General features: G+C 38.8%; 1 protein-coding gene across 5 annotated transcripts in view; it reads right to left on the reverse strand.

The window, feature by feature from the left end:
• The window catches only part of Dync1i2 (dynein cytoplasmic 1 intermediate chain 2), a 54474-nt gene extending 35051 nt beyond the window's left edge, over positions 1–19423 (reverse strand). The window contains exons 1-3 of one of the 5 annotated variants that reach the window (XM_042694059.1): positions 19321–19423; positions 16757–16873; positions 12074–12191 (exon numbers count right to left, since the gene is read on the reverse strand). In XM_042694059.1, coding sequence (XP_042549993.1) covers positions 12074–12191; positions 16757–16864 — 226 coding nt within the window. In that variant the 5' untranslated portion in view covers positions 16865–16873; positions 19321–19423. Of the gene's footprint in view, positions 1–12073; positions 12192–16756; positions 16874–19064; positions 19287–19320 lie in introns of those variants that run through there. The other 4 variants (XM_042694060.1, XM_042694063.1, XM_042694058.1 and 1 more) reach the window with 4 other exon arrangements.
• Between the last annotated feature and the right edge of the window lie 5261 nt (positions 19424–24684).

Genomic DNA, 24684 nt, shown 5'->3' on the forward strand with positions numbered 1-24684 from the left:
TCCTTTAAAAGGTCCATTAGTTTGCAGCAAATCGGGTGAAAAATGCCATAAAATAAAACAGGCCATAAAATAGCATGCCTTCGAAACATGATGCATAACATAAAGTGATGCATGCAAATTAAACAAGGCAAGACTTATGGTAACTTCCTTACCCCAGTATTCAGAAAAAACTGAAGTGTACAGACAAAGGATACAGACACCCAAAATATTCTTAATCCCTTCTTATAGAATAATACATTTTCATAGTATATAAAACAAATAGCAAATGCTTTCTACTAAATTATCAACTTTTAACACTATTTAACAGCAGTTTAACATGCACATATCATGCTATGACATTTGGAAAACTTTTTTCATTACTGTTATAGGAAGTATAAAAGGATCATCACTGCCATCTCCTGGCTAAATTTTACCATAAATGTCTCCAACCCCAAGTATCTTTCAAAATAATGTTTACTGTACTATATATTAAGTGATTTTGAGCCGAAAGCCCTTCTCTTAATAGTCTACTGAAGAAAAGGTAAGTTCCTAGTTATGGAACTAAAGAAATATTTATTTAATAAAAATCTATGTTCTTGGAAAAATCACATTCATTGAACCCTTAAAACTATTGAAGGGATTAAATATGTACATGTGTAGTAAAAACAACTGGTTTATCATCTAACAAAACATACACATTATGATGAATTATATCCTAAACAGATACAAAACTGATTTTTCTGTTTTCTTTTCTATTTATTTTTTGTGTGTGTTGGTCATAGGGCTTGAACTCTGGTCCTGGGTGCTGTTCCTGAGCTCTTCAGCTCAAGGTGAGTGCTCTACCACTTGAGCCACAGCACCACTTCCAGTTTTCTGGTGGTTAATTGGAGTCTAACAGACTTTCCTGCCTGGGCTGGCTTTGAACTGTGATCCTCAGAAGGATTACAGGCGTCAGCCACTGATGCTAGGCTTTTTTTTTTTTTTCTAAATAGCATATCCTATTGGTAACCAATATGATTAAAGGAAGAAAAATATCACTAGAATGTTTGTTTCCTGAGATATAGGAGTTAGTTCTTGCTTAAATTTCAAAGGCCAAAAGAAAATCAGTGTTCTAATTTTATGATCAAATATATCAATTATAATGTCAACCACAGAAAGCTTTATAGTTTCATATGTATTTTACATTGAACTAGAAGATGTGTAATTCTAAGTAGCTCAAAATGACCTAAATATAAAGTAAAAGAATATTATTGTCCCCTAACTTCTGACAGGTTACATTTCCCATTGAGTCTTCCCAGAGTCTCATTGAGTCTTCCCCTAGTTCAAGTCCCAACTAATACAGGAATAAAGAGTAATAGATGCTTACCTATTATAAACACAAATACATGTTTAAATTATAGTGAGGCTCTACAATACTTTCATATTAAAGATTTTCAAAGAAAAAATGTTATATTCTTTTAAATATATACTTAATACTTGAGAAAATAATTTTAAGTATACATAATATACTGTATAATTTGGAAAGATTGGTCAAATTTAGGAAATCCTATTAACATACTTATTTGTGATGAACCATAGGGTCTTTGTCCAATTTAATATGTTTTTTCCTCTTTTTGGTGATTTCAGCTATCAATGATTACACTCAGTAAGTTCAGCAATATTTTACTTGGTTAAGATGTATTTTAAAATGTTGATGAAAATTCTTTAAAGGAACAAACTAAATAATTATATAAACATAAACAGATAATTTAACCCATCCAGTTTTGAAATAAAAACTTCAGTAAAAAAAAGTTATCAGTGCTGGGAAGGTGGCTCAGTGGTAGAGCGCTTGCCTTGCATGCATGAGGCCCTGGGTTCGATTCCTCAGCACCACATAAGCAAAAAAGAAAAAAGCTGGAAGTGGCGCTGTGGCTCAAATGGTAGAGCGCTAGCCTTGAGCTGAAGAGCTGAAGGACAGCATCTAGGCCCAGAGTTCAGGCCCCAGGACCAGACACCCCCCCCCAAAAAAAAAGGGAAGTGGTGCTGTGGCTTAAGGGGTAAAGTGCTCGCCTTGAGCTGAAGAGCACAAGGACAGTGCCCAAGCCCAGAGTGCAAGCCCCACGACAAACAAACAAAAAAAAAAACTTATTAAGAGCATTGTGCTACCAAACTATCACAGTTTCTTAGCAACTAAGCTAGACATGATGGCTCATGCCTATAATCTTAGCTACTCAGAGGCGGTTGAGGAGATTTTTGAGGCTAGCTGGGACACGAAGTTCACAAAATAAAAAGCTGGGTAGTATGCACCTATATGGCAGTATGCACCTATAATCCCAAGTAGGAGAATCATAGTCCAGACTGCCTAAACACACACACACACACACACACACACACACACACACACACACACACACACACACACACACACAAAAGAGAGAGATCTTATTTAAAAAATAATGGAAGCAAAAACGACTGGGGGGAGGGGGAGTTGGCTCAAGTTGTAGCGTTATGGCTAGCAAGTACAAAGCCCAAAGTTCAAATCCCAATATAAAACAACAAAAAGCAATTAGATAAAAAAAATTTGATTCCAAAACTATATTCTTTGTGTTGATGGAAAGGACTCATTAAAAACACTTAGCAGCCAAGTGGTGGTGGCTCACACCTGTTATCCTAGCTACTCAGGAGGCTGAGAGCTGAGGACCGAGGTTCAAACCCAGCCCAGGCAAGAAAGTCTATGAGACTCTTATCTCCAATTACCACCAAAAAACCAGAAGTAGCGCTGTGACTCAAGTGGTAGAGCACTAGCATTGAGCTGAAGAGCTCAGGGACAGCGCCCAGACCCAGAGTTTAAGCCCCACAAGCACCACCACCAACAACAGCAAAAAAAAAAAACCCCAAAAACAAAAACAAAAAACCTCTTAGCTATTATCTTGCTACTAATTTCATTTTGCAATAATATGGTTATATCACAGAAGTGACAAATACAGAAAATTACAATTACTATCATTGTAATGGAAGAATGTTAATGGGAGTAACAGGAAACGTAGATATTATTTGGCAATTCCCACATTTTAACCCAAATTAGTTCTCTGAAAAAAAAAATCAAAGAATACAGTAATTATTCAATAAGGCAATGAAAGCCACTATATTCTAAATTCAACAAACCCTGACAATAAAGCATATATTCAAAAAGGGAATATAACCTTAACTTATAGGCTCTAAAACGTAAGAAAAGACCCATTTCTGGAATTAGTATTAAAGGATAGCTTATGAGTTCATTCAGCTTTGAAAATAATACAGGCTAGTAATAACTAGCATTAGCCAAGTATTTGAAATTGGCTAGTAATAACTAGCATTAGCCAAGTATTTGAAATATGATTAGTTTAATAAGAACAGTGACTTCATCATATTATGTTTACTCCATGATTCTAGGTTAAAAAGTCTAAAATAGGCTTTAAATTGTACAAAATAAAAGCACATAAGTAATTTGAGTGTATTAATGAATGTATGCCTCTTAGAAATTTATAGCAAAGATACTGCCTACTCCTTTATTTGAAAACCAAGGAAGAACTGTATAAACTTTAAAAAGGAAATATATACCAAAAAAGCTTTCCCTTTCACAGAAATAATACTGAAAGGCTGAAACTCTTAACTCACTAGGACAGAAAGCTAATGAAGAAAGCTTTTCCTGTCAGCTAACATCTTTGCTTTTCAAGTTTTATATCCTTGAAACATCTAGAATATTTTTAAAGTGTAAAGGTCCTGAGAATGAAGTTCAATTCAGAATCAGCCCTAAGTCTGAGTCTACACAGAAGCCTTAAGCGGAAAAGAGCTTACACTGTTCAATTATTTGTAGAAGCTAAGTCTTTGGTAAGTAGGGGCTTTTAGCAGAAGGACAGAGAGAGCCCACGAACTTGAATGTAGTGTAATGGGAAGGAATAAGCGTCACAGATAACCCAAAGTTCTGAGATCTGGCATTACCATTATGCCCCCTTGTGGATACATGTGCTCTTAGACTGAACATTAATATTTAAATATTTAAGTTATTTTTTTGTCCTTCTGAAAGATATTGCTTTAAATATTAACCATTGGAAATATTTATTTCTCCATTTCCCGTGTTCTTTCTTCTGATAATAAAGATTAAATGTTAAATATTCTCTTTACTAGATTTCAGAGGATTAAATTTTGAAAAAGAAAAAAATATATAGAATTAAAATATCATAAACAGCAAATACTCCTGTCATAGAACAGTTTGTAAAAATTAAGCTATACTTACTTGCCAGGAGGTGGTGGCTCATGTCTGAAATCTTAACTACTCAGCAGACTGAGATACAAGGATCTCAGTTTGAAGCTAGCTGGGGCAGGAAAGTCTGTGAGACTTTTATGTTTAATTAACCACCAAAAAGCTGAAAGTAGAGCTGTGGCTCCAGTGGTGGAGTGCTAGTCTTGAGCCAAACAACTTCAGGGACATTGCCCAGGCCCTGAGTTCAAGCCCCAAGACTGATCCCTGTGTTCTAACCCCCTCCAAAAAAAAAAAAAATTAAGGTACACTTGAAAAAGCTGACCTGGCAATAATAGAAAGTATTCAATCTACAAATGTGATTTAAAAATACTCAAAAGTTGAAAGAAAGTAACAAAATAGACCAAAATAGAATAAAATAGACTAAAAACTTAGTAATTAATGTTTATTATGCTCCATTGGTTGATACAGGCTAAGAGTACAAACTAATGAATAATATCTGCTATTCCACTCACATGTATCTCAGACTCCCCCTCAAAAGAGCAAAAGACAACATAAAAAACAAGCAAATAACCTAAAAATAAGAATTTACCAGAAAACAGCAAAGATAATGCTGTCTTAAAAAAATTGTTTTAGGATCTGGGAAGTTGGCTCAGAGGTAGAGTACTTGCCTCTCATGCATGAGGCCTTGGGTTTGATTCCCCAACACCAAAAAAACAGAAAAAAGCTAGAAGTGGCGCTGTGGGTCAAGTGGTAGGGCGCTAGCATTTACCTGAAGAGCTGAGGGACAGTGCCAAGAGTTCAGGCCCCACGACCCACTGACAGAAAAAAAAAATGTTTTAGTAGAATAAAAAGGTGTAAACTTCATATGAAGACATCAACAGATAAAGTTTTGTTTTAAAGTCCTGTCCATCATTCTAGGAATATTTTCTATTTCCAAAATTTTGAAAACCATTTAATAAATATTCAAGGATATTTCCTTTTTTTTTGTTTTGTCGGTCGTGAGGCTTGATCTCTGGGCCTGGGCGCTGTCCCTCAGCTCTTCAGCTCAAGGCGAGCACTCTACCACTTGAGCTACAGCGCCACTTCCGGTTTTCTGGTGGTTTATTGGAGATAGGAGTCTCACGGTCTCTCCTGCCCGGGCTGGCTTTGAACCGCAATCCTCAGATCTCAGCCTCCTGAGTAGCTAGGATTACAGGCGTGAGCCACCAGCGCCCAGCTCAAGGATATTTCTATAGTGAAAAAAATCCAAGTATTCTAGGTCATGATACAAAATAATTTTTTACTGTGGGTTTTTTTTTTTTAAAGAAAGAGCTGAGAGTCTGGGAATGTGGCTTACTGACAGAGTGCTTGCCTCACATGCATGAAGTACCACATGAACAGAAAAAGCCACAAGTGGTGCTCTGGTTCAAATGGGAGAGCACTAACCCTGAGTAAACAAAAAGTTCAGGGACAGTGCCCAGGCCCTGAGTTCAAGCCCTAGAACTGGCAATAAATAATAAATACAATAAACATAATATCTTGTGTTCTTTATCTTGTCTTTTATCTTGTTTTTTTTATATCTTTGTGTTATATCCTTTATCTTGTATTCTTCAAGTCAAATTATAAACTGGATATAATAACTGGAGCTGTAGGTATATTTTAAGGATTATGAAATGAATTTAGCAAATTCATAAAATGGTGTAAAATTATTATGCCTTTAGTAATTAATCCAAATATACAAAAACTTAAAAATCTTTCAGTAACTACTCTTTCAGTAAAACTCCTTCAATAACTAAGATTCCAAAACATATTTTATATAAAAAATAGCTATTTTCTACATTGCCTCTCAATGGCTTTATTTAAAATCAATACTGAAACTTCGCAACATTTTCTTTATTCTCCTTTCTCATATTTCTCCATTCATATACAAAAAAGCAACATAAATAAAAATAAAAGAATAATCTGTGTTGTATTCTTCTAAAATTTAGTCTCATTATGTATATGTTACATAAATACAAAAACATAGTACTAATACTACTACAGTAGTTACATCATGTAAAAATCACTTATTTCTAGTCTTACTTCAGTAAAATGCAATCAATTTGCTACTGGCTAGTGGTTATAGTTACTTTAACCCTTGTCAAATCTCCTCAGAGTCTTAAAAATCTCTCTTAAAAATCAGGCACCACGGGCTCATGCCTATAATCCTACCTACTCAAGAGAATGAGATCCAAGTATTGAGGTTCAAAGCCAGCCCAGGTAGGAAAGTCAGTGAGACTCTTATCCCCACCAAAGCCAGAAATAAAAATGTAGCTCAAATGGTAAAGTATTAGCTTGGAACAACAAAAAGCTCAGGAACAGCATCCAGGCCCTAAGTTCAAGCCCCAGGTATTAGCACACACAAAAAAGAAAAAAAAAAAGAAAATTAGTATTACCTAAAAAGGATTACAACTGACAACTGAAAACTGGTGTCAGTTATGATTACATAAGCTAGTATTTAAGCTTTATAATGGCTTGACTTAATAAGCCACCTAGGAGACTATTATGAACATGAAAACACTATTATAAACTTGAGGTCTCATATAATCTGGCCTTTTCCTCCCTCTTGCTCATTTCAGTACAATCACACCAGCCTAACCTAACTAGAGTCTAGTCCTCAGGAACTTTGCACTTGCTATTTCCTCTACCTGGAATGCTGTTACTTTCAAAATTAACATGGCTGGCTCCTTGCAGTCTTTCTGGTCTCAAAGCCCATTTGCACAGACCTTTTCCTATAATCTATCTGAAGTGATGCCTCTTGGTCTCTTTCCATATTGATGCTAATTTGTCTTTACTACAAGAGCATAACCTCCCAAAGAACAAGGCTCAATAAATATTGTGCTCAATATAGTAACACATAAATCCTTTCTTTAACACTAAAACTTCAGGATTGTAAAAAAGGAACTCTTTGGGGGGACCAATAGGAGACAGGAGGGGAAATAAAAGGTATGAAACCCATTCAAAACTAGATTGTGCAGTGTGGAAATATCACAATATAAGCCTTCCAACTTCAAGACTATGAAAGACTCTGAGCTAGAAAAACCACTCAGCTTAGCTAAGCCACTTCCAAATTCTTGACTAGAAGAAAATGTGAGGAAGAATTCATGTTTTTTGCTTCATTAATTTTTTCAGTATTTTGGAGAAGACTGATAAAAGAAGAAACAGAAACAGAAACCTTAAGTAAACTATAACAACAAAAATGAAACACTAATTCCTGTTCTCTGTCCCTTGGGAAAAGTTATAGTTAAGGCAGTTGTATGGTTGACTTCTACCAATTTTTTAAGGAACAAGTAACAGCTTCTACAAATTATTCTAGAAAACAGCAAAAGGAAAAACTGTCCATTTATTTTAAAACTATATCCATGATGACCAATGAACATGGATAGTATACAAAAGTAGCAAATTTAACTTATATTTATATTTTAAATATTTGTAATATAAACTATAAATACTAAACTAACTTAAAGTACATGCAAAATTTCAGCTGTGTCTAGTAGTACTTCTGTTGAAATAAAAGTCTGCTTTCTAATAGATGACCTATTTAGGGTAACTTAACTACATAGACCTAGTTATTGAGGGCAAACTTTCTTTTATGTAAGAACTTCAGCCATTAAGTACAGAAAAAATGGTAGAATTCCAATACCAGTTTTACAACTCTTAATTAAATAATCTGACTTAGAAAAGGATCATCAATGAGTTTTAATAGTACTAGGCTCAAAAGCTGATGGACAAAAGTATTTCATATGGTATCAAAATATCAACTTCAGGGCTGGGAAGGTGGCTCAGTGGTAGAGTGCTTGCCTTGCATGCATGAGGCCCTGGGTTCGATTCCTCAGCACCACATAAGCAAAAAGAAAAAAGCCGGAAGTGGCGCTGTGGCTCAAGTGGTAGAGCGCTAGCCTTGAGCTGAAGAGCTGAGGGACAGCGCCCAGGTCCAGAGTTCACGCTCCACAAAACCGGACCCAAAAAAAAAAAAATCAACTTCAGATATTTCTTACTAATCACAGTGATGAAGAAATCTAACTGTCATAATCACAACCAAACAATCTTAGCATTAATTATATAGCTCAAAAATCAGACAATATGTTACTGTTGTGCTGCAATATAAACTATACATCATGAGCCGGATGCCAGTGGCTCATGCCTATAATCCTAGATACTCAGGAAGCTGAGATCTGAGGATCATGGTTCAAGGCCAGCCTGGGTAGGAAAGTCTGTGAGACTCTCTTATCTCCAATTAACCACCAGAAAACCAGAAGTGGCACTGTGGCTCAAGTGGTAGAGCACTAGCCTTGAGCTGAAGAGCTCATGGACAGTACCCAGGCCCAGAGTTCAAGCCCCCACAACCAACAAAAACAAAAACTATACATCATGACCTAATGACTTATGAAATAAAATCTTGCCAAAGATGTTCAGTTTAAAGTGAATCAACATTTTTTAAAAACAGGGTTTCACTATTGTAGTTCAGGCTAGCCTCAAGCTTGTAATCCTCCTGTCTTAGCTAGTGCTGTGATCACAAGCATGTACTACCATGCCCAGTCAATCAAATGTTTGTTTTTAAATCAAATTTCTAGTTCAGAGAAAATATAAAGGATAAAGGAATAAACGTTAAATGTGAGAAAATGGACAAATACAGGAGATAGGACATTCTACAAACCAAATGACCTACAGTCTTCAACAAGGATGTATTAGAAGGCAAAAAGAAATATATGTGTAAAGAATGTTTCAGATGTAGAAAGAATAAAAACATGTAACTAAATGCATGGTAGAGTACAGTAAGATTTGGAAAGGAAACAAACATTTTGTGTATGTTTGCTAGTCCTAGAGTTTGAACTTGTGGCTCTGGGGCTGTTGCTGAGCTTTTTTTGTGTGTGGTGGTTGTTCAAGACTTGCACTCTACCACTTGAGCCATAGCTCCACTTCTAACTTTTTGGTGGTTAATTAAAGAGTTCCATGGACTTTCCTGCCCAGACTGGCTTTGAACCATGACACTAAATCTTAGTCTCCTGATTAGCTAGGATTACAACAGGTGTGAGTCATCAGTGCCTGGCTAACAACCAGTAAAAGAAAAAATCTAAAAAGAAATACCCATAAATATATAAGTAACTTAACGTAGGTCAAAATTGATATGAGGTATCAGTGGAGGAATAGACTATTTAATAAATGGAATTGAGAAATTTACCTAAGTTATATGGATTTAGAAAAATAAGTTTCTAAAAATACAACCCAATTATCTAAATGTAAAGGGCAAACCTACAAAACTAATAGAAAAAATAATATAGAATACATTTATATCCTCAATGTAGGAATACTTCTTTTTCACAAAAGGGAAAAATACCGAAAGAAACAAACAAATGGTGTGAATTGGTAGATTTGACCATACCAATGAAACATCTTGTTCAATAAAGGAAACTAAAACCAGAGATAACAGGTAATAGATTTGGAGAAGGTGTGGTTTTTTTAAAAACACTAAAATATGAAGTCAATACATCAGAAGATAAATAACCCCAATAAAGAATAGGTAAAAATAATAAATTATACAATTCCAGAAAAGAAAACTTGAATGATTAAATTGGTATATGAAAAGACAGCAAACTTTTTTGTAATCAGACAAGTGTATATTAAAACATTATAGATCAATTTATACACATGAAGTTGGCAAAAATGAGAAAGCTGGTTAATATTCAGTAATGATGTGCATAAGGTAAAATGCTAATTTTCCTGCACTGGTAGTGGGAAGGTAAACTTCTGTAGCCAGGCTTGAGAGTGGTATGTAGAATCTCAGTAAGCCTATACAAAAAGACACAGCAGCAAGTTAACTCTTGGGTATTGGTCCCAGAGAAATTCTTACAATTCTCAAACAGAAAAAACATACTATGTACAGTGTTGCTTATAAAAATATAACAAAAGGACAGAAGCAGTCTTAGTGCACAGTACTGGGGGAATGCAAAAGAAAAATATAGTATTTGAGGGAATACTCAGTCACAAATTACTGTACCATGGAATAAACAGAATGAGATACGAGCACAATGCCACTTACCGATATCAAAAGTGTGCATTCATAAAATGTAAAACCCTGAGAAATGTAAACATTTGGAAGTCAGAACCCAAAAACCTATGTATGTCAAAAATACAAGAGTGTGAGTTGGGAAGGCAGCTCAGTGGTAGAGTGCTTGCCTCTCATGCATGAGGCCCTGGGTTCGATTCCTCAGCACCACATAAACAGAAAAGGCCGGAAGTGGCACTGAGGCTCAAGTGGTAGAGTGCTAGCCTTGAGCTAAAAAACTGAGGAACAGCCCCCAGGCCTAGAGTTCAAGCCGCAGGACCGAAAAAATACAAGAGTGGGTGCTATATGCATTGATGTATGAATGGAACTGGAGATGGGGAAAGAGGGCAAAACATATACATACAAATCCCTAAAGAATGATCTTGGAAGAATCAAAAATGGAGGTGGGCTATGAATTAAGAAATATGAACAGCCAGGCACCAGTGGCTAACACCTGGAATCCTAGCAACTCAAGAGGCTAAGCTCTGAGGATCACAGTCTAAAGCCAGCTTGGACAGAAAAGTCCATGACTCTTATCTCTAATTAATCACCAAAAATCCTGAAGTGGAGCTGTGACTTAAATGCAGAAATACTAGTCTTGAGCAAAAATGGTTTAACAAGGGCAGTGCTTAGGCCCTGAGTTCAAGCCCCATACTAGGACAGTAAAAAATAAATAAATAAAAAACTAAGGTACTTCAGTGTTCAATAAAAAAAAGCAATGCAAGTGAGAAGAAGTAACAACAACCAGGCATCAGTGGCTCACGCCTATAACTAGCTACTCACAAAGCTGAGATTTGAGGATCATAGTCCAAAGCCAGCCCAGGCAGGAAAGTCCATGAGACTCTTATCTCCAATAGACCACCAGAAAACCGAAGTGGCACCGTGGCTCAAGAGGTAGAGTGTTAGCCTTGAGCTGAAGAACTGAGGGATAGTGCCTGGGCCCAGAGTTCAAGCCCCACAACAGAAAAAAAAAAAAAGAAACAAAAAAAGTAATAACCAAGCAGACTAAAAGAATAATCTGCTTTTTCCTCTGGATAACTTTTAGAAATATCTAAAATACCAACAGCTATGTGGTAGCTACACAACAGACATATAATATTACTATCCTTGGTGCATGTCTCCCAGACTAAATGAATTAGCCTACAAATTAACCCCAAAAATGTATATCTTTAAAAGACAGTGGTTGTGTTAAACTAAAATATATACTACATTAACTGCATCCAATACAGATCTAGTTTATTTAAGTAAGTATTAAACGCTTTTTGATATATAACTAGACTGACTTTAGTATCTCTTGTATGTCAGCCACTTGGTCTAGTACAGCAATTGAAGTAAATGCCTCAAAAAGAGAATAATAGCTACCAATATTAGCTCCCTTACTAGTACTGATAGTAGAACACTTTAAGTTTCTCCTCTTATTCCTTCACTTTCGAGCTCTGATGATAGGACTTTGATATGTTACATCTCTCTTTACCCCACGAAACGTATGTGCAACTAAGATCAGAAAATATCTTTGAGCTTAAACACAGCATAGCACACAAAACTTACTCAATAAATATTTGTTAAAAGAAATTATTGGTTTAATAACAAAAGTCAGCTGGTGGTTTAATATGTTAGGGAATATACTTAATCATGCAACTCGTAAACTAATAAAATAATTCTAGCACATCTGCAAAGACAATTACAAATAAATAATTCTTAAAACACAAAGAAATATACAAAAATCTATCAAGTCAACTCACTCACCTCAGCTATATCTGATTTGAACAGAATATATGCCTATCTCTCATAAACGGATATACTCTTACCAATGGGGGATTCTGGCGTTAGCCCCATGCTTTGAAGCAATGCTTCAGCTTCTCTTCTCTTTTTTTCAAGATCTGATTCTTCTTGCACAGGAGCAACAGCTTCCTTCTTCTCATCAGTCTAAAAATTTTGAGATAAAACCTCAAGTTTACATATGATATAAAACATTTCTATTTGCAAAAATATATTTTTTAAATAATATGGTATACTTTTAGGGGGCAAAATTAGTTTTTAACACAGACTAAGTGTAAGTTATTCTTATTAGTCATGTTTATGTATAATGAAGGAGTTTTCCACAAGTTTTCCAGACAGGTAAATTTATAAGTTAAGTTTTAATTCTCTGAAGAGAATTGAAATTTTAAATTAATGACCACTGACAGGACAGTAGAAAGCCTATCCACCTTCAGTGGACAAAAGCTTAGATAAAACGTGTGAAAAGATTACAAAATCCTTTATTCTTTACAATAAAAATGCTTAGCTATCAATGTCACAACACTTAAATGGACAATTTGATTTGTTGAAAAAAAGCTCCTATGTAAAATCTTCACTGAATTTGTACAACTTTATATACAGAATGTTTATCAGGGGGCTGGGAAGGTGGCTCAGTGGTAGAGCGCTTGCCTTGCATGCCTGAGGCCCTGGGTTCAATTCCTCAGCACCACATAAGCAAAAAGAAAAAAGTCAGAAGTGGCGCTGTGGCTCAAGTGGTAGAGCGCTAGCCTTGAGCTGAAGAGCTGAGAGACAGTGCCCAGGCCCAGAGTTCAGGACCCATGACCGGACCCAAAAAAAAAGAGAATGTTTATTAGAAATTCTTCTAGATTAAGATTTTTATTTCAATTGTTTAAAAGTACAGGTCTTAGGCTCTGGTAGCTCCTACATGTAATACTAACTACTCAGTGTAAGAAGCCTTCATTACCATCCCAAGGGACCATGCAGAGGCAGGCAGGCACAGGATAATACTAACATTCTGGAGGCTGAGATCTGGGAATCGTGGTTTGAAGCTAGCCCTGGCAGACAACCCCAGAAACTCTTATCTCCAGTTAGTGAGCAAAAAAAAACCAGAAATGGATGCATGGCTCAACTGATAGTACACTATCCTTGAATGGAAAAGCCAAGCAAGAACACAAAGTCCTAAATTTAAGCCCTAGTACCAGCACAAAAGCAAACAAAAACCCAGTAAGTATGGTCATATTGTATTTAATTTTTTTAACTTAAGAGAAAAGATCTTGGGGCTGGGAAGGTGGCTCAGTGGTAGAGCACTTGCCTTGCATGCATGAGGCTCTGGGTTCGATTCCTCGCAACTCATAAGCAAAAAGAAAAAAGCCGAAAGTGGCGCTGTGGCTCAAGTGGTAGAGCACTAGCCTTGAGCTGAAGAGCTGAGGGATAGCGCCTAAGCCCAGAGTTCAGGCCCCACGACCAGACCCCCCCCTCAAAAAAAAAGAGACAAGATCTTGCTATGTTGCCCAGGCTTGTGTCAATTTTCTGAGTTTAAGAGACCACACCCCCCCCCCCAACCTGGGTGCCACGTGGCTCATGCCTGTGATCCTAGCTTCTCAGAAGGCTGAGATCTGAGGATCAGAGTTTGAAGCCAGCACAAACAGAAAAGTCCATGAGACTCTATTCTTCAACTAGCCACAAAAAATAAAAAGACCAGGGGGGAAAAAAAAGAGAGAGAGAGAACTTCCAGCCTCATCCTCCACAGCAGCTGGGATTATAAGCACATTTTACTATACTCAGCTTTCAGGTCTTATTTTACCAACAAAATGGAAGGCTGAGATTGGTTAAAACTAAAACTTTTGCATAGTACAAAACATTTTTGTTATGAAAAATTTTGCCCACTTTTATTTTAGCCATTTACAGCAAAGACTTTAGCTAACCTGGATAAACCTTACCACTCAGATTTTTCAAAACATCTCAAGTAAGTTTGATCTTTCAAGGAACAGATACATATATTTATCTCCAGTGATGTCAACTAGACAATTAAATACTCATATAATGGATGAATTTGGTTAGCTGTACTAATCCACAATATCACTGTAACTTAAATTCATAGAAAATTTCAACAAGCAAACAGGCCGGGTGCTGGTGGTTCACACCTGTAATCCTAATATTCAGGAGGCTGAGATCTGAGGATCACGGTTCAAAGCCAGCCTGGGCAGGAAAGTCCGTGAGACTCTTATCTCCAATAAACTCTTATTTCCACTAGAAACCCAGAAATGGTGCTGTGGCTCAAGTGACAGAGCGCTCGCCTTGAGCTGAAAAGCGTAGGGATAGTGCCGAAGTCCAGAGTTCAAACCCCATGACTGACAAAAAAAAAAAAAAGATAGTAAACAGCTATGTTACCAAGCTGACTTCACTGTATACATGATATAGTAGTTTATTTTACTTTTGCTGGTCCTGGAACTTGAACTCAGGGACTGGGTACTGTCCCTGAGCTTTTTGTTTGAGGCTTTTGCTTTCTCTACTACTTGAGCCTCAGCTCCACTTCTGGATTTTTGGTGGTTAATTAACCTTAAGAAATTCACCAACTTTCCTGCCCAGGCTATCTTTAAACTGCAATCTTTATCTCAGCTTCCTGAGTAGCTAGGATTACAGAGTGAGTGAGCTACCAGTGCCCAGTTGTAGAGCTACAATTTAGTATCGTTGAATTATCCTTTATAGTGGTTTATAAACTTTAAGTTAGACATAAGTCACTCAAACGATATCGTTGAGAGGTTATTTTATGGCCATACTTAGAAAACAAAAATCAAACCAGGCACCAGCAGCTTACATCTGTAATTGTAGCTACTCAGAAGGCAGAAAAGTTTGCCAGATTCCATCTCTTATCAGTGAAGCCAGTCTGGAATAATGGTTCAAATAGAGTACAGGCTATGAGCAAGAAAGCCCAGTGAGAAATCAAGGCTCTGAGTTCAAACCCCAATACTGTCAAAAGGGGAAGAGGAAAGGGAAAGGGAAGGGGAACGAGAGGAAAGAACAAAAGGGAAAAGTGAAAGGGGAAAAGGAAAGGGAAAGAATTTGTATTTATCACACATTATCCTGTATAACAGAAAAATCAAATATTTAATTATTTTGAAATTATTACACACAGGTAAAGGACTTAAAATAGAAATTTACTTATTTGATATACTTTTTTTTTTTTTTTTGGGGGGGGGGGGCCTGATTGTGGGGCCTGAAATTTGGGCCTGGGCGCTGTCCCTCAGCTCTTCAGCTCAAGGCTAGCACTCTACCACTTGAGCCACAATTTTTCTTTTTGCTTATGTGGTGCTGAGGATCGAACCCAGGGCCTCATGCATGCAAGGCAAGCGCTCTACCACTGAGCCACCTTCCCAGCCCCAGAGTTTACTTTTTAAATCAATATATTTCCTTTTTCTTCCTTTCTTCTTTTCTCTTCTTTTCCACTCTAATTTGGGCCAGTTGCTGCATTGTTGAGGTTATAGGTACTATTTGGAACAGCTTTGCCAATCTGAATCATGTTCCTACCAATCACCTTTTAGTTAAATACCTAATGCAAAGCTTTAACACTCTTGTAATCACAGAAAGGCTCATAATATTATAAAAAGCAAGGTCTTTAATTATAAGTCTTCTCAGCATCATAGCAGTGATATACATAAATTATGACCTTGATTTTTCTGATTTTTCTCTTAGGTCTTAGTTCTAATAGTCTTAGTTATAATTTAGGCTATAATTCACAGATAGGGAACTAAAAGACACATTTAGGACAAACTATCTTATATTAGCCATTTGAAATATATCTATGGCAAAAATATAACAAATATGTTTAAAATTTCCATAGGAATAATTTTATTTCAATACAAGTAAAAAATATCCAGCATTGGGCCAATGTATATATATTATACAGGATGACGTGTGATAGCAAAAGTCCAAATACAGAAGTACCTCGTTCACTTTTATGAGAGTGTCAAACCTACTCAATTTGTAAATATGTCAGTGATTCATAATAAAAGAGGTAAATACAGATCCTCTAATCAAATAGATTATTATATAGTTCAGTTTGTCATTAATATTATCCATTCTGACAAATTGGCAGATCAGACTAATAGACTATTCAGATAAATAAACACAGAGTCCAAATTAAGTCATACATCCTATTTTTTTTTTTTTTTGGTCAGTCATCGGGCTTAAACTCTGGGCTTGGGCGCTGTCCTTGTGCTCTTCAGCTTAAGACAGGTGCTCTACCACTTGAGCCACAGCACCACTTCAAGTTTTATAGTGGTTTATTGGAGATAAGAGTCTCACGGACTTTCCTGCCCGGGCTGGCTTTGAACTTCGATCTTCAGGTCTCAGCCTCCTGAGATCTGAACTAGGATTACAGGTGTGAGCCACCCTTGCCCAACTCATACATTCTGTTTTATGAGCTATATTATATCCTTTACTTTGGTATAGAAAATAGATTTAATTTACTTATGTTAAACCAAAGTTCTATAAATCAAATATTAGAAATGAAGCAATCTATATGAAAGTTTCACTTAATAAGAAAAAAAATCAGATTTTACACTTGCCATTCTTACATATTTCATTTCTTTAAAGATTCATTTATAGTGTAATATTTGCAGTAACCAGCACCGTATTTTTAACTATTTTGAAATTATTACACACAGGAAAAAGTACTTAAAATTATAATTCACTTATTTTATATTGAGTTTATTTTTAAAAAATCAACATACTTCCTTTTTCTTCCTTTCTTCTTCTTTTCTCTTCTTTTCCTCTCTAATTTGGGCCAATCGCTGCTTCTTCCGTTCCAACTCGGCCTTTAATTCACTTTTGTCCGACATGTTTATGATCTTAAGAAACATAATCATTTACAATAATCATTACATTGGCAAAAGCAGCATACTTAAAAAAGTTAGTACTTCAATAAAACAACTATGTAGGGATTAGAGAAGTGGCTCAAGTGGCAGAGCAATTACTTAGCAAGAGTGAGCCTTGAGTTCAATTCCAGTACCAAGAAAAATTTAAAAAAGAAGAGGCCCAGGTACTTCAATGCTAGCTGATGCACAAAGCATTTTAATCAGTGTTACCCTTTCCATCATACCCTTCCTGGCCCATCTATCCCAACCCCATCCATTTTGTCAAGTTTTCTGATTCTGCATGTTTATCTATGACAATATATTAAGGCACTGGAGATGAAGGCCAAAACTAGTGTTTAAACACAAGACATGGCTGGAAATTACAAAGCTTAAGTCTGAAGCGATGCAATACAGATCAAAACTCATTAACAGAGTTTTGCATTCAGTCCTAGAAACCAGCAAAAAAAAAATTCCTATAAACTCTGAAAGTGCCATGGCCATGTTAATATTAAAGAGAAGCAAAAGAGAAACTATCATCATTAATAATCAAGTGGAGTGACTTGTATTTTTCTACAATAACATCTTGGCTTTTTATTGCACTTTTAGTACAATTATTTGTAAATGCACCTGAAATATTTACATATTCGATTATAATTTATTTGAAATTAGGGACTATATTTTAGTTTCTTTCACAGTATCTACCAAAATGATATTAAAATTAAAATGATACTGGCTAAATGGAATCATGGGAAAGGTAGACAGCGTTACAAACAAGAACTTCGGAAAGACAACTACATAAGCACAATTTCATCTTCTATTGTAGGAAGCACTAATAAACTAGAAGTTTTGTGGGGGGGGGGGGGGTGAGACTTGAACTCAGGGGCCTGGGCACTGTCCCTGAGCTCTTTTTCTCGGAGCTAACACTCTACCAGTTTGCGCCACAGCTCCACTTCCGGTTTTCAGTGGTTAATTGAAGATATGAGTCTCACAGGCACTTTTCTGAACAGGCTAGCTTTGAACTGCTACCCTCAGATGTCAGTCTCCGGTGTGGCCAGGAGTACAGGCGTGAAGCACGGGCGCCCGGCCAACTGGAAAAATAATTTAGGGGATGAACAAACTAGGAGCCTGAAATTTGTAACCACTACATTACTGGTTTAATATGGAGTGATCAATCTCTGTCAACGTTTTAAATATTAAGTGCTTTAGTTCAAGAAAACTGGAAGAATAGTTTCTGGAAAACTGTATTTAGAAGGTGTTAGCACAATTATTCGGGCTGGGAAGGTGGCTCAGTGGTAGAATGCTTGCCTCGCATGCATGAGGCCCTGGGTTCGATTCCTCAGCATCACATAAGCAGAGAAAGCCGGGAGTGGCACTGCGGCTCAAGTGGCAGAGCGCTAGACTTGAGCTGAAGAGCTGAGGGGCAGAGTTCAGGCCCCACGACCGACAAAAAAATAAAGATACTGCAATACTCCGTAAAGATGGATATGCGAGTTGACTTTCCAAGAGCACAGAACGAGTTCCCAGAGGACATCCCTCAACCAGGAGTGATTTGAAGGAAAAAAAAAAAAAGAGAGGAACTTCATGAGAACTTGTTTCCTACTCCGGCCGATCGACACCTCTACGAAGTTTCACCCTGTATTGTGGAGAACGTCCATACTCTATGCAAGGCTAGGCAAGCTGTCCTGTTCGGCAGGTCATGCCAGACAGTCGGGAGTTCGTGGCCTTCCCATCCATCTTCAAAAGGAAGGGGACCCGGGGCCTCCGCTCCGCCACTGACGTGGTTATTTCTATAAAACGCGGGAGGAGACAAACCCTCCTGGATTTTGCGCCACGAGCTCCTCGCGTGGGACGAAGGGAACTACGGCCCACCGACGCGGCCACGACCTTTATTCCTAAGATGGCACAGGACGTCCCACAGGAAGGAGCCGAGAGGGCGCGGTCCGGAGCGGGGCGCCGGGCGGGGGAGCGGGGAGCGGGGCGCCGGGGCGGGGCCGGGCGGGGGCGCGCGGCTGCCCCCGGGGTCCGCGGCCCTGGCGCGGCTTCCCCGGCCTCCCAGCGCCCGCCAGCTCCCCGGGCCGCTCCTTCCGACGCCGCGCCGGCTGTCAGCGCCGACGGCCCGGCGCCCCCCGCGGGCCCACGCCGGGCCCGGAGGCCTCGGCGGCTCGGGAAGGAACGGTCAACCCACCTGTCAGGTGGCTGGGTGGGGAGTGTTCTCACGCCGGCAGCCTCTCGGAACCGCACCCCGCCGGAGCCCCAACTCCAACTGTGGTCACCACCGGCTCGGCGGCTTCCCCGAGCACACAAAGAGGGATGGGCGGCGGCCGCTACGGCGAGAGCTGAGGGACAAACCACCTCACCACGACGAGGTCGCTCTCAGAAACAAGGGCTCGTGGAGCCGAAGTTGGTAGAGGGGAGGGGGAAACACACTCCAGAAATCCCACCTGCTGGGGAGTGGAGGGTGCCGCCAAGTCTCTGCCGTCAGCTGGGGAAAAGGACGCGTTACACCCCGAGCCTGAGCCCAGCACGTACCGCAGCCGCCCCTTCAAACTGAGCTCGCACGGAAGAACTACAAGCCCCAGCAACCAGGCAAACATCCCTGCGCGCAGCAGCGCACTCTGGGAGTTTGGGGGGGGGGAGTCATTGCTTTTCGCAAGGTATGCTGGGATATGTAGTGTATTCTCGTCCTTAGCGTTACCATCATGAGGCCTTCAAGAGTTCAACGAGAAGCTTCCAGCCGTCCTCTTCATTGTATTCTTTCCATTGGACAGTGTTCACATTGTATGTGGTTGTATTTCACAACGTTTGACCTCACATTGGCTGCATTTTAAGGAGAATGATTTTCTGTGACGAACCTGAAATCTGTGTGATTAGAACACTTTTTTTTGGGGGGGGGTGCTTATTGAGGCATCAGAAGCAAACTCTAAATAAAAACATGCTAGTTGCTGTGGTAAATCTTCTCTAGTTGTGTTGTTGCAGTATGTGGCAGTTCAGACTTCTCTCAAGAGTTTGGGTAAGAGCCATTTTACTACTGTTGGAATTGAACAAAGAATGATTTCCACACTTAGCTGGGTGTCGTGTATCACGCCTGTCATCCTCGCTACTCAGGAGGCTGAGATCTGAGGGTCACAGGTGGAAGCCAGAAAATCTGTGAGACTCTCATCTCCAATTAACTACCAAAAAGCCAGAAATGGAGCTGTAGCTCAAGGGGTAGAGCCCAGGCCCTGAGATCAAGCCCAGGAGTGGCACAAAGAAAAGAGACAAGAAGAGGAGGGAGAGAGAGAAGGAAGGGAGGAAGGAAAAAAACATTTCTACACTTGTCAGATTTTAGTATGTGAAGAAAGCAAGTTCTTGAGGCACATGGCTTGATACACATGGTTGGAAGCTTCTTGAATGACTCCAAGCATTATTTTGTGTCGCCAGCCTGGAATACTGAGGAGCTACACGTTGCCGTCTCTCCCTTCTCCTTCTCGCCCGCCTGTCAACTGCATGCCTCAGAAGTACTTGTGGCCTGGGAGAGGAGACAGCCCCGGGCAGGCAGTGACGGGTGGACCAGAGAGGTCCATTCACACTACCTACACAGCAAGCGTCCCGGCTAGATCCCAGCACCCAGACAGCCTCCACCGCCACACCTCCGAGCCATAGGAGGCTCCAAATGACCTCCCGAGGCCTGCCCTGGCCTCCACAGGCCTGCCCTGCTCCCGCCAGCTGTCCCCTCCTGCCGTCTCTCCTCCACTCCAACTCCTCCCCTTCCTCCGCGCTAATTCCTAGCTTATTCCTAACGGTCCTTCTAACGGTTTTCCAACTGCCATTTATGCTCCTCCCCCAAGCTGCCCACTGTCCAATCACTTCCTGACAGCTCACCATGTGGGGCTCGGCGCTCCACCCCTCCAGCAGCATGCCCCGCCCCTTTCAGCGGCACGCCCCTCCGGCGGCGCCCCGTGGGGCGGTGACGCCAGTCAGTGGAGCGGTGAGGCTCTCCTCTTGATGCCCACTCCCTCCAGCAGGCCGGACCAGGGGCCACGCAGACGGTCGGGCCCCACGGGTTATTACAAAATTACATTTGAGAAAGACAACTTCCAATGTTAAGACTTCCCTCCATAACTCAGTTTCACAGAGCTTTATAACTGTACACATTTGGTTTCCTTATTTCCTGATCATTAGATTTTATTCACTTGAAAGGTTGTGAACACTGGGTGCTGGTGGCTCACACCTGTAATCCTCGCTATTTAGGAGTCTGAGGACTGAGAATCCTGGCCCAGGTAGGAAAGTTCATGAAACTCTCATTTCTACCAAAAAGCCAGAAGTGGAGCTGTGGCTCAAGTGGTAGAAAGCTAGCTTTGAGCACAAAAGGTCAGGGTCAGAGTGCAGGCCGGAGTTACCCAGGTCCGAAGCAAAAGCACACGCACACGCACGCACATGCACCCCCACACACGAACACACACACAAATTATTAGTTGCTCACCATGTGCCAAGAATGGTGGTACAGGTTGTATCTAAGAGCTTCCAAAAGGGACAAAGGCAGGGTTCTCAGTTTAAGTATTATGGTAAGATTAAGTAAGGAAGCAACAGAAACACCTCGGAAAGGAAAACTTTCAGTAAGAGGTAACCCCTGAGCTGAGTCTTAAGTTCTGGAAAGTTGAGTTGAAGTTAAAACCAGGCAAGAAAGATTCAGGAAGGCATTGTCAAAGAAAAACTATGGTTAAAGTACAGATTTGAGTTTGGAAATTATCAGAAATATAAATAGGACTAACTTGTTGATAGAAATAAAGGGAGCATTGGATTTGAAAAAGAACCAACTTCTGGAAATTAATATCATAAATGAAATTACAAACAACAGATAACATGCTAAAGAAAGTAATATAACTCTTATGCCCAGCAAGAGGGACTCAATTTCTGGTGCTGGACTTTGAAGTCTGCTCTGGCCCTCATCTAGTCACTGAGTTTGCATAGCTAAAACAGTTGGTTATATGCACTCTGTAAACCCTCCTTCTAGATCACAATCCTGGCATCAGAAAACCCTGAAGTTCCCAGCTCATATAGCCCAAAATATGCCTATAGTTCCTTGCATAGACTTGTTCTCTACAATTATCCTGAAAGTTGTCTATGCCCTCATGGGTATAGTCAAGAAATTGCTCTTATGAGAGCTGGAGTGGAATTTGGATTAGATGACTATCTATGCTCAATGCCTCTTCCAGTGTGGTATAGAAAGAGAAGCCTGGAGGTAGCAGTTAGTAATTAGCTGTCAATGTGCCTCTCTATTATAGAGCAGAGCTCTAGGTATCTAAATTATAACATGATTTTTCTCAAGATAAGAGGATGGAATATATTTAATTCTTTATTTTCTTGATTACTATCTTTTCAATGTATATATGGAATGTGATCTTTCATTTATATACCTACTAAAGGATTTAGAAATATTAGAACCAGGCCCAGAAGACAAAGTTTTCTATTGAAAAATTATATAAAGAAATTATCTAGTTGGGTATGTTGGCACTTGGGAGACAGAGGTTAGATTGTAAATTTGAGGCCAGCCTGGGAAATATAGTAAGGTATTGTTTCAGAAAACGAAATCACCTAAAAATATATCTGGAATGCAGGATAGAAAGGCAAAAGGATAAAATGAAAGAAAGCTATAGAGAAATACAGGATAAAAGATCATCTAACAAGCATTAGAAGTTCTGGAAAGGAACAAAGAAAGGAACAGAGGCAACATCTGAAAAGATATTTGTCCACAACTAGTGAAAATCACCAGTTCACAGATTCAAGAATTCCAGTTAGTTTGCAAATCGGATAAATTAAAAAGAATCTAGACCTGGACACAGCCGGGACACAGCAGAATTAAACTGTTATGCCCAACAGAAACAAATAGATCTTGGAAGTAATCCAAATTTCCATCAACTAGAGAATTGATCAGATTGTAATGTATCTATGTAATAGAATACTATTGACAAGAGATTAACTACAAATGTATGCAATGATATAAATAAATCTTGGAAACATCATACTGGTGAAAGAAACCAGGCACAGATGACAACACACTATATAACTAGGTTAATATAAAATTCTAGACAAGGCAGAACAATAATGACAGACAGGGAATCATTAGTTACCTAGGACTACAATGGGGAGAAGAACTGACTGATGATGGTTGCAAAAATGTTCTGGAGTAATGGAAATGTGCTGATTGCTATGGTTTACAATATGTTTTACATCAGGACTTACAACTTCATTGTTTCTGCAGGTTGTTTTGGCAATTTAGGGCCTTTTGAGATTCCATACAATTGGCAAGTTTTCTGTTTCTGCCAAAATAAAGATGATTGGGATTTTGGTGGTATTCAATCTATAGATTGCATTGGGGTGTCTTGACAGCTCAACAATATTAAGACTTGCAATCTATGAACACAGAATGTCTTTTTATTTATTTAGATATAAGTTATAACAGTTTTTTTCTGCTTGCATTCTTGGGTTTCTTTCCTTTCTGTTTCTGTTTCTTCAAGAGATAGAGTCCTACTATGTTTCTCAGGCTAGTCCTAAACTCCTAGATAGAAGTGATTCTCTTGCCTCACTATCCTAAGTGCTAGGATGACAGATTTGTGCCATTGAATCTGGCTTAGGTTCAACAGCTTTTCTTGTGTGCATTCTTCAGGATTTCATATGTATACATACATACATACATACATATGATAATTCTTTAGGATTGTTTTATACATATCATGTATATATATGATCATTCTTTAGGATTTGATATATGTATGTATGTATATATATATATATATATATATATATATATATATATATATGATCATGTCACTTATAACAGAAATAGCTTCACTTCTTTTCTAATTTGGATGACTTTTCTTTCTGTTTCTTGCCTAGAAGTTCCAGTTCAATATTGAATAGAAGCAGTGAATTCTCATTTAACGGAATTCCCATTTGTTCCTGATCTTAGGAAGGAAAGCTTTCAGTCTTATAAGCACTGCTTTATTAAAAGACCAAAGTAGCCCCAATCCTTTCATTTGATGAGTAGCCTAGGTTTTTCTATGCAGCATGAGTTCTTGAAGACCCCCCAGTAATCTTCTTTGCCAGGGGAAACTATGTCAGCTTTGGGTTCCAGAGACTCTAGAATCTTGCCTTTAGGCAGGGATCTGAAAAGGGAGGGGAACTATGGATGTAATTTGGTTCATAGATTTGGCATCTGTGTATTCTCAGTCATGATGCAAGTCCTAGAGAAGAGGGCTGTGTAAGGGAAATATTTATTGATCTTTTTCAAGGCTAGCAATATGCAGTATGATGATCTCTTGTGATGCCAGGCAGTGGCAGCAAGCTGTAGCTCCCAGTCAGCCACCAAGTCCCAAGGGTTTATAGTACTGGTACTCTGAAGTGTACTCTGTTGGTAATCTATAATGTTTGCTAGGGTAGGTATCCTTAATGAATTTTTCACTTAAGATATTTTAACTTTAGAGTGCATTTGTGGTGATGTAACCCCTGTGTAAAGTGAGGATCATCTAGTAAATAAGATCCTGAAGCATATTGATATATTCCTTTTACAAACTTTTCCATGAATCAACATGTTAAATTTAAGTGTAAAAACAGGATGCATTAGTGTTGAAAGGCTTTGTTGAGAGGATTACATTCTAAAATTTCCAAAAAAGAATTGTTTTCGGTTGTGGGGGAAATCCTGAGAAGAGGGCTGTTTTCACTTAATAGAAAGTAATGGGTATATGGAACTGCCAGTTCTGACCAACAGATTCCAGGGTTACAGATGAAGAGTTGCCCATACAGTGATTGTTCCTTTATTTTACCCA

The sequence above is a fragment of the Dipodomys spectabilis genome, unplaced genomic scaffold, assembly GCF_019054845.1.
Source record: "Dipodomys spectabilis isolate Male_0828 unplaced genomic scaffold, ASM1905484v1 ptg000174l, whole genome shotgun sequence".
NCBI lineage: Eukaryota > Metazoa > Chordata > Mammalia > Rodentia > Heteromyidae > Dipodomys > Dipodomys spectabilis.